At 40.6% G+C, this 25160-nt stretch overlaps 1 protein-coding gene across 1 annotated transcript in view; it reads left to right on the top strand.

Moving 5' to 3' along the window:
* The window catches only part of cfap221 (cilia and flagella associated protein 221), a 202526-nt gene that overhangs the window by 83231 nt on the left and 94135 nt on the right, over positions 1 to 25160 (top strand). The window contains exons 10-13 of the mRNA XM_048599324.1: positions 4769 to 4907; positions 15442 to 15535; positions 16199 to 16307; positions 17519 to 17606. Of these exons, the coding sequence (XP_048455281.1) occupies positions 4769 to 4907; positions 15442 to 15535; positions 16199 to 16307; positions 17519 to 17606 (430 nt within the window). The remainder of the gene's footprint in view (positions 1 to 4768; positions 4908 to 15441; positions 15536 to 16198; positions 16308 to 17518; positions 17607 to 25160) is intronic.

The raw sequence follows: 25160 nt of genomic DNA, 5'->3' as shown, positions 1-25160 counted from the left end.
AGTAGATATACAGTTGATTTTCTTTTTCACTCAAAACCAAGATACTCCGCAGGGGGCTCATCACCATTTCTAACTGCCACTTACACCATCTTCCAAAGCAACATATTATGAGAATTAAATGAGTAAGGGCAAGTCAAGCTAAAGCCATGTGTTGACTGTTAAATTCTTGGCCAGTAATAAATGTTGAGGATTCTTTCAAGTAACTGCTTCCCTTAAGGTGGAATGTTCTTTTTGAAAATAACAAACTGGAAAGATTATTTCTTCTAAATAGTAAACTGTGCGTTTTTTTTTCCTTTTGCAAGCTTGTCAAATTACTTTGGTTTCTGTTTCTTCTTGTTAAAAACAAACATGTTGGAAATTATTAGCATAACTCCAAATATTTCACTCTGGCAGTTTGCTAGCTCACAATCTTAAAATCCCATTACTACACATTTGTAGATACCAAACTTGATCCTAACATAATCCTTTAAAAAAAACTGCATTTACTGGAAACTACCCATTCAGAAGCAGAAGGTATTTGTTAGTCGCTTTTGCAAATTCCATTCACACCACAAATCTGTAGCCAGGGATGGAGTGTTCTTTTTGACCTTCAAGTTGTTCTCTTACTCTAAGTAAATTTGTATTCCTCAATCAACTGTGGAATTGTTCTGCAACTAAGGGAATAGGTTAAAGTCATAACATATTCTCAGCTGAAATATTAGTTACACAGAACATGGATATTACTGATTGTATTAAAGAAAAGACAATCATCATGCATGTGTATTTGTCCACAGGTACTCCTAGACAGCCATACTGCTGTTTTTTTTTGTTCACTGTTTTTACAACAATGAAAGATTTAAGTGATATTCCATGGTACATAAGAAAATTAATTTGTGTGATCACTGGTTAGGTCAGTACAAAGTAACTTTGCTGTATCTATATCTGCGTTCCTTACAAATGATCTCTCTTAGAAATTATGTATTCTCAACTAAAATTCTAAATTTTCAAAGTTCCCTGCTCATAACACAGACTGCTCTACACCCCCTCTTAGTTCACAGTCATTACTGCAATCTCTCCATGAAATATTATTTAACTGTTGTTACAGTAGTAAAAGTAACAACAGTAATACTTGTGGGCCAGTTAGCTTGGATGGCTAGTTTGTGATACAGAGTGACACCATCAGCATGGGTTCAATTCCCATACTTGCTGAGGTTACCATGTCGGACTCCCCTCACCTGAGGTGACCCTCAGGTTAAACTACCACCAGTCATCTGTCTTTAATGAGAACACAGACCTATGGTCTGATAAGATTATGGTGACTTTACCTTTTACCTTTACAGCAGTTACTAGCCTTCTCCAAACATAAACACATTTCTAAAATATACAAGTGAAAGGAAGATACCAAGAAAGATCACAGGAATTGATAGTATCACTGAGGTCATGATATTCCATTGAACTGATGTCAAAAACTCATCGGGCATCAAATAGCCTATTATAAGTGCAGCGTTCAGGAACTGTTACATTTTGGGTTTTGTAACCACAGTAGCCTAACATAGGTCGTCAATCATATATAAGGAATTTTCAGATAGTTTATTAAGTTTGTTAAGTAGCAGTTTTAAATATGATACATTTTCTGATTAGGCAAAGTATGGAAGTACATGGCAGTCTGGGGTAGTGGGGTGTTCGTCTCTGACATTTCAATGTCTTTGGTGGTAACAGTCTTTGTTTTTCCCTCAAGCTGACGTAGGGACGCACCTGGTCTTCTCCCAAGAAATGATGGCTCATACCCCTCAACCTCTCTTTCCCTTTAAATATAGCTTTTTATTGAGACTGACAATCTATGCTGTGTCAATCACTTCTCTGAATCCTTTTGGCAAGTGACCATGAGACCACTACTAATGACATCAAGATGACTAATGTCCCCCTCCTCTGAAGGTTAGTTACTATTCTTTCTCGGGTTGAAATTTCCTATTTTCCCAAGCACTGTACTAACATTGGGGTACATATGGTGCTAGATAAATCTTTGATGTCAGTTCAAAGGAACACTATAACCTTGGTGATTGATTCTCGTGACCTTTTTTGTACCTAGGTTATATACAAGAAATTTGTTTTGGAGAAGGTTAGTTGCTAGTATACAAACAGTTAGATAATATCCCATGCTACATAGGGAATACATGAACAGTTTAGTTTTAAAGGAACTCCAATTTCCGACAAGTTGAATGTAACAAAGAAACAACAGCTGGCTCTTAGCTACCAAGCCTACATGGTGCAACCAATATTCCCAACTCAAACAAGTGTAAAATTGCTGCTTTGGGAATCAGGTTGCTTGGAGGAAACTGGTTGCAATTTCCAAGTACAAACAAGCACTGCATTCATCATACTAAAATAAATAGCTGCGGATGCTGGAAATCTGAAACAAAAACAGAAACTGCTGGTGGAACTCAGCAATCTGGCAGCAATTGTTTCATGCACAATCAATGTTTCGGTTGGACTTGAATAGAGAGAAAAGAGTCTTTTCAGGGCTGGCAGCAAGTGACTAATGGAGTTCCGCAGGGGTCCGTGTTGGGATCCAGTCAATTCACATTATACATTAACAATCTAAACGAAGGAACTGAAGGCATTGTTGCTAAGTTTGCAGTTGACACAAAGATAGGTGGAGGGACAGGTAGTATTGAGGGAGCAGGAAGACTGCGGAAGGACTTGGACAGGCTGGGAATGTGGGAAAAGAAGTGGCAGATAGAATACAATGTGGAAGAATGTGAGGTCATGCACTGAAGAATAGAATTATAGAATCCCTATAGTGCAGAAAGAGGCCATTTGGCCTGCTGAGTCTACACTGGCCCTTAGAACAGCATCCCACACAGATCCAGCTCCCCAACCCTATCCCCATAACTCTGCATTTTGCCATGGTTTATGCACCTAGCCTGCACATCTCTAGACACTATGGAGCAATTTACCATGGCCAATCCATTTAACCTGTACATTTTCGCACTGTGGGAGGAAACCAGAGTAACCAGTAGAAACCCACGGAGACATGGGGAGAATGTGCAAATTCCACACAATCATTCAAGGCTAGAATCATACCTGGGTCCCTGGTGCTGGGTGGAGGTGGGGGAGGGGGAGTTGGTCGGGGGGAGCGGTGCTAACAACTAAGCCATGGTATTGGCCCAGCATAGAGGTATAGATGATTTTCTAAATGGGGAAAGGCTTCAGAAATCTGAACCACAAAAGGCCTTTGGAGTCCTAGTTCAGGATTCTTTAAGGTAACATGCAGGTTCAGTGGGTACTTAGTCAAATCCAATGCTAGCATTTATTCTAAAAGGGCTAGTACACAAAAGCATAATGTATTGCTGAGACTATATAAGGCTTAGATCAGACTGCATTTGGAATATTGTGAGTAGTTTTGGGCCCCATATCAAAGGAGGAATATGCTGGCATTGGATAAGTTCCACAGGAGGTTTACAAGAATAACTCCAGAAATGAATGACTTGTCATGTGAGAAGTGGTTGATGACTCTGCAACTGTACTCGATGGAGTTTAGAAGGATGATGGTGGATCTCACTGGAACTTACAGAATACTGAGAGACCTGGCTGGAGTGGATGTAGAGAAAATGTTTCCACTGGTAGGAGTGACTAGGACCCCGGGGCACAGCCTCATAATGAGGGGATGACACTTTAGAACTGAGATGAGGACAAACTTCTTCAGCCAGAGGGTGGTAAATCTGTGGAACTCATTGCCACAGAATGCTGTGGAGGCCTAGTCATTGAGTGTATTTAAGACAGAGATAGAAAGGACTTTGATTGGTAAGGGGATCAAGGTTTATGGGGAGAAAGCAAGAGAATGGGGTTGAGAAATATATCAGCCATGATTGGTGCAACAGACCTGGTGGGCTGAATGGCCTAATTCTGCTCCTATATCTTATGGTCTTATGGTCAGATGGCAGCAGAGTGAACCATTGGCTTTGTTAGATGACCTTACAGTGGATGTCAGCAGCGACAGTTTTGATTGTGGAGCAGGAAGAACACTCCAGCTATTCCTAAGTGTACTATAACGTAAGTAAGTAAAAAACATAAAAATGACCTTTTGGATGATAGTCTTCAGCAGCCCATTTTAACAGCATTGGTTTATTGAATACCTAAGGACCACGGTGACTACTGCATTCAGTTATATACGCTGACTTTTCCGTATATGTTTGTAATCATCTCCTAAATTAGAAAGGCCGAGTATTCAAAGCATGACATTTATGAAAGCAAGGCTGCATCTTAGTCCATTAGGTGTCAGTTTACAATGCTTTTTACTTTTCTTTATTCTAGGACTGTGAGCTTTACTGCCAAGACCAACATCACCTATCCCTAGTTGCTCTTAAGGTTGGAGTGATTCATCTTCTCTATCCACTCAGTCAATGTATATCCATTGCATTATGCAGCAGTTCAATATCATTTCAGGTGGTAGTTAAGAGAAAATATTACTCTGAATCTGGAGTCATTCTTAAGATGGCAAATTTCCTCCCCTGAAGGTTATTAGTAAGCCAGATAGGTTTCGAATAACAACCTTTTTGTTTTGTGGTCATTTATTGATGGGAATATTCCAAGTTTATTAATTAATTGAATTTTGATTCCTGTAACTACCCATGGGATTTGATCTCATATCCAAAACTAGACCAGTAACATTACCACTATGCTACTGTGCCCCACTGAAAGAATGTTGTTCTTGGTCTCTGATTTGGAATTACAGTACTCCAGATATTAAAAGCACAAATTTCTTTTTTATGTATTTTACACATCTCAGATCTCAAGATAAAGATGAAAAAATCAAAGTTACCTTCACAAAGAAGTTGCTGGATCCTCAAAGTCTCTCACCAATGCAAATTTCAAGGAAGAAGCGACATCAGAAAATGTTACAGGATCAGAGTTCTGGAAAAGAGAAGGTAAATTGTTACTAAATATATTGCCAAGTTGCATGGCACTTGGTAGCAATTTTAAATTTCTACAGAGTTAATTTTAACTATAGATTTAATATCCACCTATTCTTTGTTACTTCTTTTGAGAAAACCAATAGACATTCAAATTAAGCTGTTTTCAAAACCTAGTTTATCCAGCATGAAAGATGAAGATTCTTGTTTATTATTCCTGGAGGTAATTTAGGCTACTCTGTCTGGGCCAGCATTTACTGACCATTTCTAATTGGCCTGATGCAAGTAATCGTGAGCTGCCTTCTTGAACTGCTGCAGTCCATTTGATGAAGATACACCCAATGGGCTGTTAAGGAGGGAGTTCCAGGATTTTGACCCAGTGACAGTAAAGAATAACAATATATTTGTAAGTCAGGATGGTCAGTAGCTAGTAGGGAAATGTGTAGTTTGTGGTGTTCCCATATATCGGTTGCCCTATTCCTTCTGGATGGTAGTGGTCATGAGTTTGGAAGATGCTGTCTAGGGATGCTAAGTGTATTTCTGCACTGCAGTTTGTAGATGGTGCTCACTGCTGTTATTATGCTTTGGTGGAAGACAGAGTGAGTGTGTGAGAATGTGGTGCCAAGATTACTGAGTGTTGGATCTGCACTCATCCAAGCAAAAGGGGAGTATTCCATCACTTTTCTGTTTGTGCCTCATAGGCAGGCTTTGGGGAGTTAGGCAGTGAGTAACTTGTTGCAGGATTCCTGTCTTTAACTTATTCTTATAGCCACAATATTTATATGGCTAGCTCAGTTCAGTTTCTGGTGAATGGTAACCCCCAGGATTGTCATGATCAGTATCACTTCTTAGCTGATGATATCCATACTGATTAACAAAAAGTTTAATCAGTATGGATATCATCAGCAAATACATTGAATTGAAAATTAAACCACATTGAAATTTTTAAAAATCACAAATTAACATTGGCATTAATTCACCACTGTCATTCAGTTGAATGGAACAATGTGCAACATTCCTGAAACCCTTTCTTCACCATACCTCCCCTGTCCTTCTGCCCTCACACAGACATCAGTCCACCATCCATCCATTCAGTGACAACAATGCACAAGCTGGTTGAAGCAATCATGCTGCTTTTCACTTGCCACTCCATGAACATCTGTTCAACCCACCTACTGTCCACCTTCAATCTCAACACTCCATATAGAGGAGCCTTCCTGAACAAAATCGACCAGCAAACAATGTTCAGATCAAGGAATACAAAATATGGGAATTACCAACAAGTCCCTTGTGATAAGCACTATCTATTGAATGACAAGTTTTTAACATCCATGGCGAGAGTGGTCAGTGCTAAACAGGTTCAGGAGAAGCCAGGGACATTGTGCAGCCAATTTTCACAAGTAGCCCTCCATATAAACTCTTGTGGACTTGTGGAAAGACCCAATAATGCTGTATATTACCAATAAGTATTCCTTATACAGACTAAGTGGAAGATTAATCACATTAAATTCAACAATTAAAGTCACTTGGCTTCAGGGATTTGAATTCACTAAATAAATAAATTAAATACTTATGATTGAATCTAACAATGTAATGATATTATTACTCAGATATTTTTCACAAAGCATTTAGTTATCCCCAGATTACTACTGAGGACTAAGTCTAATAATTTACTACCTAAGTCTGCCTTGACGTACTGTTTAAGAAAAATCATTAAAAGGATCAACGAATAATTTCACTTTGCTTTCCTTTATATTTGAGTACCCCACACTAGACTATTAGATGTACGTTGTTAAAATGTCCAATGATAACAATGTTCTAATATTTTTCAATGTTTCATCTTTTGATTTACTTTCTGGAATCAATTTTTAATCTGCGAACAGCCAAACTATTGCAATCACACATGCCTGCTGACCAGTGCTGTCCATATCAGTTAGTGTCTTATCACTTTTTATATGTAAAGATGCAAATAATACAATGGTAACAGCACAGAATGAGGATGTTAGGCCTATCAGTGCTTCCCCTCAGGAAGAACAATGGTATCGGTCCCCTTTCCCTCCTCTTTCCCTGGAGTGCTCCATATATTTTTGTCAGGAGCCCATCCAGTTCTTTTTTGGAAGTCCCCATACACCTCATTAATGCTGTTATCCTCATCAACAATTGTGTTGCTTTTTTAAAAAACTTAATCATATGAACAAGGAACAAATGTAGGCCACTCAGCCCTTCAAGCCTGCTCTGTCATCCAATAAGATCATTGCTGATCTGATTTTAACCTCAACTCTAGATCTCTCCATATCCTCGATAATCTTTCATCCCTGATCATCTTTCATTTAAGATTCAAGCAGGGGGAGGCAATGACCTAGTGGTATTATCGCTGTACTGTTAATCCAGAGACCCAGCTAATGTTCTGGGGACCTGGGTTCAAATCCCACCATGGCAGATGGTGGAACTTGAATTCACTAAATATCTGGAATTAAGAATCTAATGATAACCATGAATCCATTATCGATTGTCAGGGGAAAACCCATCTGGCTCACTAACGTCCTTTAGGGAAGGAAACTGCCGTCCTTACCTGGTCTGACCTACATGTGACTCCAGACCCACAGCAATGTGGTTGACTCTTAACTGCCCTCTGGGCAATAAATGCTGCCTGGCCAGTGACACCCTCATCCCATGAATGAATTGAAAAAAAAACTCTATTTATCTTTGCCTTGAACATGTTTAAAGATTCTGCATCTGTAGCCTTTTGAGGAAGGGAATTCAATTCATTCAACCTCTGAGAGAAATGTTTTTCCTTCATTTCAGTCTGAAAAACGTCTTTTCTTTAAACTATGACTCCTAGTTCACAATTCTTCTGCAAGAGGAAACATATTTTTGATATTCACATGGTGAAGTCCCCTTAGGATCTTAGATGTTCATTTTATGACTCTTCTCACCCCCAGAGGATACAGGCCTAGCTTTCCAGCATCTCCTCATAAGGAAATACCCCATTCAAGGTATTACTTGAGTAAATCTTCTCTGAACAGCTTCAAAATCATTAACATCCCTCTGTAAATATGGTGACCAGTACTATACATTATACTCCAGATACAGCCTCATCAACGTCCTGTATAACTGGAGCATAACCTCCTACTCTTGCATTCAATTCCCCTCACAATAAACCATAACATTCTGTTAGCTTTCCTGATTACTTGCAGTGCCTGCATACTAACCTTCTGTGATTCATGCACTAAGACACACAGATATCTCTGCATCTCAGAGCTGTGTAGCCTCTCATCATTCGGATAATGTGCTTCTTTCTTATTCTTTACGCCAAAATGGACAATTTCACACTTTTCCACATTGTGTTCCTTTTTACAGGTCTTCACCTATCTGTATCCCTTTGTAGGTTTCTTATGTCCTCTTCTCAAATTCACTTTCCTACCCATCTTAGTACTGTCAGGAAATATAGCTACATTATATTTGCCCCTTCATTTATATAAATTGTAAAGAGTTAATGCCCTTGTGTCACACCACTTATGGTATCCTGATAGACCTATTTATTCCTACATTTATTTCCTGTTAGACACCCAATCTTCTATTATTATGTCTTCTTCTACTTTCTTACCTATCTTTGTGTCATTCAGGTTAGGTGAACATGATTTGCTGTTAGCAAATCTATGCTACCTTTCCTTAATTGACCCATGTATTTTCATGTGATTTAATGTTATCCCACATGGTTGTTTCTAAAAGCCTTTCCACTACCAAGCTTTTAAACTGAATGACATCTGGTTGTCGGCTTTACTCTTGCATCTTTTTGAACAAGAGAGTAACGTTTGCAATTCTCCAGTCGTCTGCACCACCACCACATCTAAGGAGGATTGGAAGGTTATGATTAGTACCTCTGTAATTTCCACCTGTACTTCCCCCATCAGCTTTGGATGCACCTGATCCAGTTCTAGTGATTTATCAACTTTAAGTATAGGCAGTCTTTCTAGTATCCAGGCTGGGGGGAGGGGGTTTGTTGATGGTGGCATAGTGGAAATGTCTGTTATGGACCAGACCAAAGCCCCACAAAATATATTGAGAAGATAGCCCAGACCATAACTTTTTCTTATTTTAGAGGCAACTAACAGGCGTTGCATTCTGGCTGCAAAATCAATTGGTCAAGCTACTAGCCTTGAAGCAAAACACACTTTATTCATACACAATAGTTAAAATACAACAATAGAAAGAAGAAATTAGAATAACTTAGCAAATCTCTATTAGAAAACTTAACAGAATAATAGATTATTTAACTACTAAATATTAACTGTTCCAATATGGTAAAATCCCATAAACACACTTGGCAAAGGCAAATTCAGTGAAATATATTGTCTCACATGCAAATATCCAATCCAGGAGGAAAATATCAAGAGAAAACTGTGGGAGAGAGTAGGTGGGAGAGATGTACTGCAGCTTTCAAATCCAGCTTCAAGACCCCAACAACTTTTACTGAAAACTAAAACTAATAATCCTGATTCTGTAGGAGATTGACCCCACCCATTCAGGCTGCTTCTGTTGTTCCAACTTTATAAAAACAAAACACCAAGGCCTCACAAGCATCTTGGCATCTAAACAGACATCTTGGCATGCCTATCTTAAAATTTCTCTACAAAACAAAAGCCAGAACAAAATACACCTTTTAAAGCCATAGTAATGTCACATGTCACAAGGCTGCTATTCCAGTGGCATTGAGGTGGTCTGTCCTCGTTGGTTGGATGGCTGCTTCGTGATGCAGTGTGATGCCAAAAGTGCTGGCTGAACATTACGCAGTGGGGACATGGGTTCAAATCCCACCATGACAGATGGTGGAATTGGAATGCAATGATTTAACTAGAGTTGAAAGCTAGTCTCAGAAATTGTGACTGTGGAACTAGCATCAATAATTGAAAAAAAAAACACCACCGGTTTCATTAATACCCCTTAGAAATGAAATCTGCCATTCTTACAGAATCTGGTCTACAGGTGACTCCAGACCAACAGCAACATTGTTGACTCTTAACTGCTCTCTAATATAACCTAGCAAGCCATTCAATTCAAGGACAGTTAGGGATGGGCATCAAATGCTGGCCTTACCAGCAATTCCCACATCCCATGAAGGAATCAGTTGCCACCTTTTGTAGACCTCAATCTCATTTTCTGGTCCATTATATTCCTCCCTCTCTCCTTTTTTACTATTTACAGATATTTTCTCATTAACCTGTTCAGAGATGTTATAAATCTCAGCCTCCATATGTTTATAAAAGTCTCACACATTTGCTTTTCAGTCAGGAGCCAGTTCTTTCTCATTTTCTTTCTTGCATCCTCCTTTTCCCTTTCTCACTTGCCTTCTGATCTTAGCTTTTAGCCTTACTCTCACTTGTGTCATCACCCTAAAATCTGAGGTGATTGGCATCTGCCACAAAATGGAGCAAGGGTTTTGTCTATGCATATTATAGTAAAAGGTCGCTAAAAGGAGAAGTGGAGCTCATTGGGGAATGGAATTGGGATTTATGCTTGGAGTCAATGGCTGAGGTACTAAAGGAATGCTTTATATCTGTCTTTACCAAAGGAGTATATCCTGCCCAGGTCATGGTAAAACAATAAATTGCTGAATCCCTGGATTGGCTAAAAAATAAATTAAAGCAGAGCTTTTGGATAAGCTGTTTGTGCTTAAAGTTGGTAAGTTCTCAGGATCAGATAAAATGCGTCCAACATTCAAAGAGGCAGAGGAAATTAAAGACAGAACTTCAACAGGCACTGGTCATAATTTTTCAGTCCACCTTAGATATAGGACTGATACCAGAAGGTTAGAGAATTGCAAATGTCGCAATTCATATTGAACCTTCACAAATGGGCCATTTTCAGGTTGGCAACCTGTAACTAGTGGAGTGCCACAGGGATCAGTATAATTTCTGATACATATATATTAATGACTGGGAAGTGAATGTAATTGCCCCCAGTTTGTGGATGGCACAAAAATAAATGGAAGGATGATAAAGAAGGGTATAGATTATTGCTGAGCAGGTGCTGCTTGATAGCACTGTTGATGACACCTTCCATCACTTTACTGAAGATCGAGAGTAGACTGATGGGGTGATAATTGGCTGGGTTGGATTTGTCCTGCTTTTTACGTAGAGGACATATCTGGGCAATTTTCCACAGTGTTAGCTAAATGCCAGTGTTGTAACTGTATTGGAACAGCTTGGTTAGGGGAACGGCAAGTTCTGGAACACAAGCCTTCAGTACTGTTGCCAGAATGTTGTCAGGGCCTGTAACCTTTGCAGTATCCAATGTCTCCAAATATTTCTTGATATCACATAGAGTGAATCAGATTGGCTGCCGACTGGCACCTGATGCTGGAGACCACTGGTGGAAGCCAAGATGGATCATCCTCTCGGCACTTCTGGCTGAAGATTGCTGTGAATGCTTCAGCCTTATATTTTGCAGTGATGTTTTGGGCCCTTCCATCATTAAAGAAAGGGATATTTGTAGCACCTCTTTCTCCACTGATATGTTTCATTTCCTACCACCATTAATGACTGGATGTGGCAGCACTGTAGATCTTAGGTCTGATTCATTGGTTGTGGGGCTGCTAAGCCCTGTTTATCACTTGCTGCCTATGCTTTTTGGCGTGCAAGTAGTTTTATTTGGTAACTTCCGATGGTTAACACCTCATTTTCAGGTATGTCTGATGCTGCTCCTGGCATGTCCTCCTGCACTCTCCATTGAAGTGAATGGAGCAAAAGTGAATGGGTAAAAACTTGGTAGATGGAATATAATGTAGGAAAATATGAGGTAGTGCATTTTAGAAGGAAGATTAATGGAGCTGAAAATTATTTAAATGGAGGAAGACTGCAGAAAGCTGCAGCAGAGAAAAATTCGCATGAATCATAAAAACTAAGCATATAGGTTCAGCAGGCAATAAGGAAATCAAATGGAATATTGGCCTTTACTTCAAAGGGAATGAAATATAAAAATAGGGAAATCTTCCTAAAATTACACATGGTGCTAGTTAGACCACACCTAGAACACGCTGGATACTTTTGGTCCCCACACCTAAGGAAAGATATACTTACATTAGAGGTAGTCCAGAGAAGGTTCACTAAGTTGATTCTAGGCATGGATAGATTTTCTTAAGAGGCTGAGTGGTTTGGGCATTTATTCATTGGAATTTCAAAGAATGAGAGATGACATTATTGAAATATATAAAATTCTTAGGGGCTTGACAGGGTAAATGATAAGAGATAGTTTGCACACTTGGGAGAGTCTGGGATCAAATGGCATAACTTCACTGTAAGGGGGTCACCCATGCAAGGTGGAGTCGAGGAGGAATTTCTTGTCAAAGGATAGTGAATCTGTAGAATTCTTTATCGCAGAGGTTGGGTTGAGTCATTAAGTATATTTAAGACTGACTACATGAAGAATTCAGAGTTTATGGGGCAAAGGCAGGAAAATGGTGTGGAAAATTATTAGATCAGCCTTAATCTAAGTGATTGGCAAAGCAGACTTTATTGCCCACCTAGTCGGTTCCTGCTCCTGAGCTTTATGGTCTTATGGTATTGCTCTGTAAAGACTGTAAGAATACACCCATCAATGAAAGATCAATCAATTTAATTTCAGGATGGGATTTTTAGGAATGATAATTCGTAATAGTATTGACAGTCACTCGGGCAAATGTGGATTCATTAAAAACAGCCAGCACAAATTTAAGGACAAATTCTGTTTGACTAACGTGTTTGAATTCTTTAATATAATAATGGAGGCATCGATGAGGCCAGTCTGGCAGATTAGGGTGCTCATGTACTTCCAAAATGCATTTGATGAACGGCCACATAACACATTTTTCAGCAAAGAAAGAGCTCATGAAATAAAGGAAGCAGTAACAACAGGGATCTGACATTTGCTGAGCCATAGAAAACTGATAGTAATAATGAGTAATTTATCTGTCAAGAAGAAAGTATATAATTGGGATTCACCAGAAGTCAGGTTTAGAACACCTGCTTTTCTTTAACTGTTCTGATGATCTAGATTCAGCTATGTAGGGCACAGTTTCAAAATTTGGGAAAACTCAAAATGTGCAATTATTGTAGACTATTTATAAATCCCAGATTTAGCATTGGAGGATACTGTTAGATTTCAAAAGGACACAGTGTAATCAAATGCAGAGAATCATGATGCAATTTACTTTGGTTGGAAGAATGGGAGTGGCAATGTAAGATAAAGGGTACACTTTGAAACGAGATGCAGGAGCAAAAGGAACTAGTGGTATAAGTTAACACAGTAGGGGCAGATAAGAAAATGTTTAATAAAGCATTCATGCTTCTGGGATTTATAAACGTGGACATAGAGTGCTAAAGCAACTAAATTATGATAATTCTGCATAAAACACTGCTTTAATCTCAACTGGAGTATTGGAGTAGGAAAATGCAAAAGCATTAGAGAGACAACAGAAAAGGTTCACAAGAATCGTTCCAGGAATGAGAACTTCAGTAACGTGCATCGACTGGAGAGGCTGGAGTTGTTCTTTTTGGAGAACAGAAAGTTAAGAGAAGGCTTGATAAAGATATTAAGAATTATGAGGATTCTGGACAGATTGGACAGGGAGAAAATGGTTTAGTTTGTGGAAGGATCCAAGACTGAAAACACTAATTCAAGGTGCTGGGCAAAGGAAGCAATGACAACACAATGAAAAGTTTTTTTTTAACACAGTGAATGATTAGGAGGTAAAATGCACTGACTAGGAATTTTGTGGGTCAGATTCAAGTGAGGTCTTCAAAAGAGAAATTTGTCAATTGCCTGAAGAGAAACAATTTACGGTGCTACTCGAAAATGCAGGAGAATGGAACTAGGTGCTTTGTTCTTGCTAAGCGTCAGACTGGATATAATGGAGCAAAAGGACTCCTATATTGTAACAAATCTATTAATGTATGATTTCATTTATGATGCCTGACTTCCTAGTCATTATATAACTTCTTATATGTGTAGCAAGTTGAGTGCTCATATTTTCTGCCTTTGTTACCATCTATATCCCATTGCCAATGCTCTTTAACTCAGCCGCAGTAAAACATGAAATATGCTGCTGAAAGAAAGCTACGAGAAAAAAAAACCTGTTAGGCCAATCCAGTTTGCCATCAATCATTTTTTTAAAGCTCTCAACCTACAGTCTTTTTTACATTGTTTACTCGTCTCCAAACCAGATTCTTTTAATATTTTTGCCAAATCAAAGAATCCAAGTTAAATTAAAATTGCTTTGTCTTTGCATTAAAGCATTGTGGAGCACTTCCATTTGTTTCTTGTTCATCTGCATTTCACTGATAGTGGCATGATGCAGTTTAAACTGATTGAGTAGAGCAAGAGACCTTTGTGGCTAAAAGTGATTCATATTTATGAACATTCAGTAAAAGTGCTTCTGGAACCACAATTCTTTTAATTTAATATACAAAAGAATGAGTACCAGGGTGCCAGCCTTAGCTAGGTCGGGGTGGAGGTTAGATAGACCTTAGGATTAGGGTAAAAGTTCGGCACAACATCGTGGGCCGAAGGGCCTGTACTGTGCCGTACTGTTCTATGTTCTATGTTCTATGTTCTCCTCTGACTCAGAACAACATGGCTTCAAATTCAAATTCAGAGACTTCAGCAGACAGTCCGGGTTGTCACTTCGGTGCAATGCTGATCAAATGAGGCACTGGTAAAACAACACCCTCTTATGAGTGTGATATTCAGTCAAGGTTCTTATGCCCTCCCACATAGATGTAAAAGATTCCATGATGCTTTATGAAGAGCACTAGAGTGTCCTGCCCCATATTAATCACACAGACACTAATGACAAATTAAACTTTATTTGTTTTGTTAGTGTTTGCCAAAACTAGTGCCTTCAGCTTGCATGGTGGTTCCCCACTAGCTTGGCCAATTTTGCAGAAGTGGTATGACAGAGTAGCTGGGCTACCTGCTCACACTCATTAAATATCCCATTTGACTTTTAAGTGCCACTTAAGACCAAATAACGGAGGCTGAATTGGATTTTCTAGTCAGGTTTCAAGTTCTAGGAGGTGGTCCAGTTTAGCCTTATAGGCACAGTTTTCCTGCTGTCGAGGGAGGCAGTGCCAGCCAGGTTGAGATACCTGCTTGGGCTCTGCAGCATGTGCTGGTCACCCAGTGGAGGACCTCTGCCCACTTTCTTGAACCCAGCCTTACTAATCCAAAAGTGATAACCCATAGAACAGAAGATGCCTTCATTGTGAAGCTTTTTCTCAATCACACCTGCCATTGCATCTTGCTGCCGGTTTTGAGATTGGAAAGCTCTAATTCCCTGACTCTCGAGAAAATCGCATTGGAGGACTGTTCCTGCACATGATGCAGTGGTTCCCAGCTGAACCTGAATGCACAGTTCAGAAGTTGGCATGGAAAATCGTACCTCTTATGTACACATTGGCTACTGCATCTCCACACATAACAAAGTGGCTACATTTTAAAGTAATAACTTACTGTGAAGATATCCTAAGTTTGTGATAAAGCATTAAAAGTAAGTTTTTTTTTGTCTTTACAGAGCGTCAAACCAGTTAATTTATTAAATCCACATGCTGTAGCTGTTGTGTTAAATGAGCAACCTGGCAAACTACGAATTAAAGATCTGCGAAATGGTAATTCAGTCAGAAGCATTATTATTGTCACATTAACCTCTTTAAGTACCAATAAAAGTAATTATTTTGTCATGAGTATCAAACACTAATTCTTTATCTATTGAATGGACATAAGAAGCTGCTGTGAACTTGAATCCAAATTGTTCCACAAGCCTTTCGTTCAAGCTCTGTCAATTGTTTTCTCAATAATTCTTCAGTAAACTGCAGCTTATCCAAAATCCTGCTGCTGTTTCTTATCCAACTCTAAATCCTGTTCATCTACCATCAGTGTCCTTTCTGACCAATTATATTGGCGCTCATTTAAACTTCTTATCTCATATTGTATTGAACTTATAATATATATCACTGTTAGGTCTATTTGTGATTGATATTTCCATTTTGTAAACATAATTAATATTTTATAATTGCACTGTCACATTTATCAAATAATTATCATTTAAACCTTGAGAAAACATTTTTCATACCTAGTTGAGTGTTATAGTGGTGTAATGGTGCACCTTCTTGTTTGATTCCCTAAGGAATAATGCTGACAAGCTCTCATACTTACACCAATATCCATTCTTGAGCATTAACAAATTATTAGACATGGCATAAGCATGACATTTATGATGCTTATGATCTTTCTCCCCAAATTTTAAAACTTTTATCTCTTTTTTTCTCAAGTCTTGACTAACATTCAAGGAGCATCAAAAAGCAGACAGGCAAAAGAAGCAATGTTCAACCAAAAAGTCAAAAAAGATGTGATGATGGAACGAGCTAACCAATTACGATGGTAAGTAAAAGACAAAATTGCAATACTACACAGGTATTTTTAAAATTTATTTGGTAATCTGATGTGCCCTTCATGTAGATAGACAGTCCATGTTAAGTATTGAACCTTGCAGTGTAATTTCACTTTAACGTTGCTAAGTTATTTGGGTCAGGAATCTTGCTGAATGTTACAAGGTTTGTTTCAAACATTCTTCACTGCAGTACCTTACATTACACGATTGGCAACACTTTAGAACAATCTCTTCCTCATTCGAACTTAAGGCTTCTGGCAGTGCTCTTCACCAGGAATCTCCCATTGACTAGCCTCCAGACTGCCCACTGCACCTGCTGTTTTCACCAGACCACACTGCCATCTGATAGTAACTCCCCGAAAGGCTGCCCAGGCTACCAGAGACTGCTGGGTCTATGTGGAGATGATGTAGCCACCCCAACTGCAGCTCATAGCTGGCTGAACAATGCATAGGGAAGTACCAACTCTATTTGGAAGCCATAACCACACCATTCAGGGAATGGATGGACAAAGCCCTACTGACAGTCATGAGGAGCTGCACCACCAACTGGTGGCTGAGCAGGTCCCAGAGCATCAGCAGCCAGAAGAAAGGCATCAGGACCCCGCAGAAAAATGCCACCAGGCATCAGCCAGAAACATGTGATGGGCCCAGCAGAAAACCTGGAAACTCAAGAGCAAATGCACACTGGCACAGACCCCAAGCAATCCTGCCTCCACCCAGCCTTACCCCACTTGTTGGGATCAACCACACGAGGTACTGTAGACAGGATTTACATTTTTCTTTTCTATATTAGACTTATTACATTTCAACAGTTATTCCATTTACCAAAGTACCGAACTGTATTTCAATTTGGGAAGTACAGGTATAATGTTTCACTTTTTCTCTGCTGAAAAAGGCAATAGAGAACCAACTCCAGTTTAAACATTGATTCGTACAGGAATTGATGTTTCAATGAAAGTTGTTTTCACATAAAGTTGTAATTTTAATGAATTTACTCCCAATTTTGATGAGGGCTCCCTATTAATTTGTTTTTCTTAATTCTGTGTATTGGATACTATGGTATTCTACATGCTCGATATTTTAACTTGGAAGTATTTAGTTTAATAGGCAAAGGTCTATTTACTGATCTCTCCAAGAAAGCATTATGATTTCCAGCTTGTTTGAAGTTGACATTATGCATGTTTTCCTCTCTTATTTTTAGGCAGACACACCTTGGTAAAGATCCAGTCTCTGCCGAGGCTACGCAGTTGATTCTGGAAAATAGGCAGATAGCAGACAAGGAATACAAGGTTTGAAGTGATTTCAAACTGTATATTTAAATTTAACAGCATCCATTTGAGCAGTGCCAACTTTTTTATTGCTGTAATATGTCTGAGTGACACATCGAGAGATAATATATTTTACAAAGGTAAAATAAGGAAAGGAAGGATCCATTCAATGGAATGTGGAAGGGTCCCTACAAACTGAAGAACTTGGGAATTTGAACTTCCTGAAAGTACAGGTGCAAATTGATTAAGAAATACAAAATTAACAGCATTAATCAAAGAATGAAGTCAAAAAGTACTGTGAAATAGGAGTGGTAGATAGGATGATGTGCACCTTTAGACAGCTCATTTTGTGAAGGATGGTAAAACCATAGAGAGCATGCACCTTATTTTCATTGAATTATCAGAAATGGTGAACTATTGTTCTGAGAAGAAATTGAATTTCTAAGTCTGTGAAAGGTTTTGGCAAGTGAATGTGGTAGGAGTATTTCTTTTGGTTGGGAAATCAATGATAAGGATACGCAATTTAAAATCATGACAAGGAATGAACAAAGTATGAAGACAATGCATTTTAATGCTGGAGGATTTCCCAGTCTGGAACATTTTGTCATAGAGTTATTGAGACAGAAACAATTGCATCATCAAGGGAAATGTGGGCAAGAACAAAGAAAACAAAGAACAAAGAAAATTACAGCACAGGAACAGGCCCTTCAGCCATCCAAGCCTGTGCCAATCCAGATCCTCTATCTAAACCTGTCACCTATTTTCCAAGGATCTGTATCCCTCTGCTCCCTGCCCATTCATGTATCTGTCTAGATACATCTTAAATAACGCTATCGTGCCCGCCTCTACCACCTCTGCTGGCAACGCGTTCCAGGCACCCACCACCCTCTGCGGAAAGAACTTTCCACGCATATCTCCCTTAAACTTTTCCCCTCTCACCTTGAAATCGTGACCCCTAGTAATTGAGTCCCCCAATCTGGGAAAAAGCTTCTTGCTATCCACCCTGTCTATACCTCTCATGATTTTGTAGACCTCAATCAGGTCGCCCCTCAACCTCCGTCTTTCTAATGTAAAAATAATCCTAATCTACTCAACCTCTCTTCATAGCTAGCGCCCTCCATACCAGGCAACATCCTAGTGAACCTCCTTTGCACCCTCTCCAAAGCATCCACATCCTTTTGGTAATGTGGCGACCAGAACTGTACGCAGTATTCCAAATGTGGTGGAACCAAAGTCCTATACAACTGTAACATGACCTGCCAACTCTTGTACTCAATACCCCGTCTGATGAATGAAAGCATGCCGTATGCCTTCTTGACCACTCTATCGACCTGCGTTGCTACTTTCAGGGTACAATGGACCTGAACACCCAGATCTCTCTGTGCATCAATTTTCCCCAGGGCTTTTCCATTTACCACATAGTTCGCTCTTGAATTGGATCTTCCAAAATGCATCACCTTGCATTTGCCTGGATTGAACTCCATCTGCCATTTCTCTGCCCAACTCTCCAATCTATCTATATTCTGCTGCATTCTCCTACAGTCCCCTTCAATATCTGCTACTCCACCAATCTTAGTGTCATCTGCAAACTTGCTAATCAGACCATCTATACCTTCCTCCAGATCATTTATGTATATCACAAACAACAGTGGTCCCAACATGGATCCCTGTGGAACACCACTAGTGACAGTTCTCCATTTTGAGAAACTCCCTTCCACTACAACTCTTTGTCTCCTGTTGCCCAGCCAGTTCTCTATCCATCTAGCTAGTACACCCTGGACCCCATGCGACTTCACTTTCTCCATCAGCCTACCATGGGGAACCTTATCAAACGCCTTACTGAAGTCCATGTGTATGACATCTACAGTCCTTCCCTCATCTATCAACTTTGTCACTTCCTCAAAGAATTCTATCAAGTTGGTAAGACATGACCTTCCCTGCACAAAACCATGCTGCCTATCACTAATAAGCCCATTTTCTTCCAAATGTAAATAGATCCTATCCCTCAGTATCTTCTCCATCAGCTTCCCCACCACTAACATCAGGCTCACCGGTCTATAATTACCTGGATTATCCTTGCTACCCTTCTTAAACAAAGGGACAACATTAGCAATTCTCCAGTCCTCCGGGACCTCATCCATGCTCACAGATGGTGCAAAGATATCTGTTAAGGCCCCAGCTATTTCCTCTCTCGCTTCCCTCAGTAACCTGGGATCGATCCCATCCGGACCTGGGGACTTGTCCACCCTAATGCCTTTTAGAATATCCAACACTTCCCCCCTCCTTATGCCGACTTGACCTAGAGTAATCAAACATCTATCCCTAACCTCAACATCCGTCATGTCCCTCTCCTCGGTGAATACCGACGCAAAGTACTCATTAAGAATCTCAATCATTTTCTCTGACTCCTCGCATAACTTCCCTCCTTTGTCCTTGAGTGGGCCAACCCTTTCTCTAGTTACCCTCTTGCTCCTTAAGTATGAATAAAAGACTTTGGGATTTTCCTTAACCCTGTTTGCTAAAGATATTTCATGACCCCTCTTAGCCCTCTTAATTCCTCGTTTCAGATTGGTCCTACTTTCCCAATATTCTTCCAAAGCTTCATCTGTTTTCAGTCGCCTAGACCTTATGTGTGCTTCCTTTTTCCTCTTTGTTAGTCTCACAATTTTACCTGTCATCCATGGTTCCCGAATCTTGCCCTTTCTATCCCTCATTTTCACAGGGACATGTCTGTCCTGCACTCGAATCAACCTCTCTTTAAAAGCCTCCCACATATCAAATGTGGATTTACCCTCAAACAGCTGCTCCCAATCCACATTCCCCAGCTCCTGCCGAATTTTGCTATAGTTGGCTTTCCCCCAATTTAGCACTCTTCCTTTAGGACCACTCTCGTCTTTGTCCATGAGTATTGTAAAACTTATGGAATTGTGATCACTATTCCCAAAGTAATCCCCTACTGAAGCTTCAACCACCTGGCCGGGCTCATTCCCCAACACAAGGTCCAGTATGGCCCCTTCCCGAGTTGGACAATTTACATACTGCTCTATAAAACCCTCCTGGATGCTCCTTACAAATTCTGCTCCATCTAAACCCCTAACACTAAGTGAATCCCAGTCAATGTTGGGAAAATTAAAATCTCCCATCACCACCACCCTGTTGCTCCTACATCTTTTCATAATCTGTCTACATATTTGTACCTCTATCTCATGCTTGCTGTTGGGAGGCCTGTCGTACAGCCCCAACATTGTTACCGCACTCTTCCTATTTCTGAGCTCTGCCCATATTGCCTCACTGCTCGAGCCCTCCATAGTGCCCTCCTTCAGCACAGCTGTGACATCCTCTTTGACCAGTGGTGCAACTCCTCCACCTCTTTTACCTCCCTCTCTATCCCGCCTGAAGCATCTATATCCTGGGATATTTAGTTGCCAATCTTGCCCTTCCCTCAACCAAGTCTCAGTAATAGCAATAACATCATACTCCCAGGTCCTAACCCAAGCCCTAAGTTCATCTGCCTTACCTACTACACTTCTCGCATTAAAACAAATGCACCTCGGACCATCTGTCCCTTTGCGTTCATCACCTGCTTTCTGCCTACTCTTCCCCTTTGTCACACTGACTTCATTATTTAGTTCCTTACAGGCTTTAGTTACTACCTCCTTACTGTCCACTAACCTCCTCATTTGGTTCCCATCCCCCTGCCACATTAGTTTAAACCCTCCCCAACAGCGTTAGCAAAAGCACCTCCTAGGACATTGGTTCCAGTCCTGCCCAGGTGTAGACCGTCTGATTTGTAATAGTCCCACCTCCCCCAGAACCGGTCCCAATGTCCCAAAAATCTGAACCCCTCCCTCCTGCAGCATCTCTCAAGCCACTCATTTACCCTGCCTATTCTTTCATTTCTACTCTGACTAGCATGTGGCACTGGTAGCAATTCTGAGATTACTACCTCTGAGGTCCTACTTTTTAACTTGGCTCCTAACTCCCTAAATTCTGCTTGTAGGACTTCATTCCGTTTATTACTTATATCATTGGTGCCTATATGCACCACGACAGCTGGCTGTTCACCCTCCCTCTTGAGAATGTCCTGCAGTCGATCTGAGACATCCCTGACTCGGGCACCTGGGAGGCAACATACCATTCGGGAGTCTCGTTTTCGACCACAGAACTGCCTGTTTACTCCCCTTACAATCAAATCCCCTATGACTATAGCCCTTCCACTCTTTTTCCCGCCCTTCTCTACAGCAGAGCCAGCCACGATGCCATGAACCTGGCTACTGCTGCCTTCCCCTGGTGAGCCATCTCCCCCAACAGTATCCAAAACGGTATACCTGTTTTGGAGGGAAATGACCACAGGGGACACCTGCACTGCCTTCCTGCTTTTTCTCTGCCTTTTGGTCACCCATTCCTTTCCTCCCTCAGCAATCCTAATCTGCGGTGTGACCAATTTGCTGAACGTGCTATTCACGATTTCTTCAGCATCGCGGATGCTCCAAAGTGAGTACATCCGCAGCTCTAGAGCCATCATGTGGTCTAACAAGAGCTGCAACTGGACACACTTCCTGCACGTGTAGGAGTCAGGGACATCAGCCGCGTCCCTGAGCTCCCACATTGAGCAAGAGGAGCATAACACTGCCCAAATATATCAGTTCCCAGAGCACAATTCGACCGGTCCCACTCAGCTCCACTGCCAAAATGAATAACTTACCTTCCCGGCAGCCCCCCGGTCCTCGCTCTCACCGCTCCCGCTGCTGCTGCAAAAAAAGATGAGGTTGCATAATTAGGCAGTGGGATAGGGCAGTGGAACTTTTCGACTACAATTGCAAAGAGCAGCAGTATAGACAAAATGCAGGAAGAAATCCAATACTAATTCACTGGTTTATTTATTGTGTAATTAAAAAATATTTGGGTGGTGACAGCCTGAAAGGCTAGCGCTCCAAATTGGCAGCTTCAACTTTTAGATGTGCATTGAGTCCAACTGTTATGAGGACATCAAATACAAACTTGGACTGGTTATATGGCTACAAATTTGAAGAGTTCCTTCCCACCTGCTCTGTCCAGTTGTCTCAGATCTTAAAGGAATGTCACAAAATTGTCAGAAACCTGTTTTAATAGTTACATTTCTGTGAAAGTGATGACCTAGTGGTATAATCATCGACCTAGTAATCTGGAAACCCAAGTATCTTTTGAGCTCAAAACCCACCATGGCTTCAGCCCTCCATCCATTGTGTGGTAGTATCACTGTCCTGAGTGATTGGGCTTCCAAGAGGCACCAGCAGAATTGTACTCCAACTTTGTGCAACTTCATGCCTGGCATATCCCCTACTCTACCATTGACCTCAAATCAGGAGAGGAATGCAGGAGTGGATATCAAGAGCAGAACTGGTTATACCTAAAATGAGGTGTCAATTTGATGCACCTACAAACCAGGATAAGCCAAACAGCATAAGCAGCAAGTGATGGACAGAGCAAAGTGATTCCACAAGCAATGTCCTACCACTCTCAGCCATGAATGGTGGTGGGCAGTTAAATAACTCACTGGATGAGAAGGCTCCACAGATAACCTTGAGATCCAGCACATCAGGGCAAAAAAAAGTACATTTTCAACAGCCTTCAACCAGAAGTATTGACTGTCTGATCTATTTTGGCCTGTCCTAGAATTCCCCAGCATCATAGATGTCAGTCTTCAGGCAATCATTTCACTCCACAGGTGACCAATGAATGGCTGGAGGCACTGGATAAAGTCAACATTTAGGCCAGAATACAGAAGCCATGTGTTCCAGAGCTGTTGTGGTCCTAGCCAAGCTGTTCCAGTGCAACTGCAATACCAGGATCTAACCAACAACATGGAAAATTGATCAAGTTTGTCCTGTATGCAAAAAGCAGGAAAAATCTAACCTTCCCAATGACCAAGTGTCATCAACAGTGCTATCAAGTAACACTTGCATAACAATCACCTGCTCACTGACACTCCCTTTAATTTCCACCAGGGCCGCTCAGCTCCTGATTTTGTTATAGTCTTGGTTCAAATATGGATGAAAGAGCTGAATTCCAGAGGTGAGGTGAAAAGGACAGCCCTGACATCAAAGTCACATTTAACTGAGTGTGGCATCAAGGAGCCCGAGCAAAACTAAATTCAATGGGAATCAGGAGAAAAACATTCTGTTGATTGGAGTCATACCTGGCACAGAGGAAGATGGTTGTAGTTATTGGAAATAAGTCACCTCATCTTCAGGAACATCTCCACAGGAGTTCCTCAGGGTACTGTCCTATGCCTAATCTTCCTTTCCTTCATTAATGACCTTCCATCCATCATAGGTGGAGATGTTCGCTGATGACTGTGCAGTGTTCAGTACCATTTGCACTCCACAGATACTGCAATAGACCACATTCAAATTCAGCAAGACTTGGACAATATCCATGTTTGAGCTGACAAGTGGAAAAATAACATTAATGCCCCACAAGTGCCAGGCAATGACTATCTCCAACAAAAGAGAATCTAGCCAATGCTCCTTGACATTCATTACCGTCACTGAATCTCCACTATCAACATCAGTGATCAGCACTGAAATGGTTGAGCCATGAAATTACTGTGGCTACAGAGCAAGTCAGAGGCCAGGAGTTTTGCAGCAAGAACTCACCTTCTGATACTCCAAATCCTGTCCTCCATCTGCAAGGCACAAGTCAGGATTATAATAGATATTCTTCACTTACTTATGTATAATTCCAACAACATTCAAGAAGCGTGACACCATCCAGCACAAAGCAACCCACCTGACTGGCATCACATCCACAAATATTCCCCTTTCCACTACCAATGCTCAGGAGCAACAGTATGTGCCATCTACAAGATGCACTGCAGAAATTCACCATGGCTCTTTACACAGCATTTTTCACATCTACAGCCACCACTACCAAGAAGAGCAAAGGCATCAGGTACATGAGAACACCACCGGCAGCAAGTTCCCATCCAAGCCACTCATGATCTTACCCATATCAAATGGGCTGCAGAAGTTCAAGAAGGCAGCTTGCCACCACCTTATCAAAGGCAACTAGGAATGGGTATTAAATACTAGTCCAGCCAGCAACATCCACATCCTGTGAAGGAAATAAAAATCAAAATGCTCTTCTTAGCTCCACAAAAATACAACTGACTGCTCCCCACAGATCTTGGTCTTCTCTGTTTCACCTCCAAACCTCAAGGGCTTATCTGTGGACAGAGCTAGCTAGTATTGATCCATCTCCAACTAGTGATACATAAAGGCACTCAATCAAGTGAAGCCTGAAGTCAAATTTTAATTAGATTGCTAGGGAGAAGTTTGAACTTCCATCCTGAATAGATACAAGTTCAATTTCATGTCCAATGGAAAAAGTGGCAAACATTTATGGCTCTAAAAGTGCCAGCTACCAACTCTGGCCACCGAATTTATATGGCTATAATAAAAGCCAATATGATGCTAGCCAAATTAATGTAACTATTATTTTATTTGTTGTTCTGCGTACGTAGGTGAACAGAAGTCATTTTATAGCGCTTCCATGTCTGTCAGATAAAATTGATGGGCAACTTTAGATGATTTT

The sequence above is a fragment of the Rhincodon typus genome, chromosome 7, assembly GCF_021869965.1.
Source record: "Rhincodon typus isolate 14 chromosome 7, sRhiTyp1.1, whole genome shotgun sequence".
Taxonomy (NCBI): Eukaryota; Metazoa; Chordata; class Chondrichthyes; order Orectolobiformes; family Rhincodontidae; genus Rhincodon; species Rhincodon typus.
The sequence above is the reverse complement of the archived record's forward strand: the minus strand, read 5'-3'. Positions and strand labels throughout refer to the sequence as shown.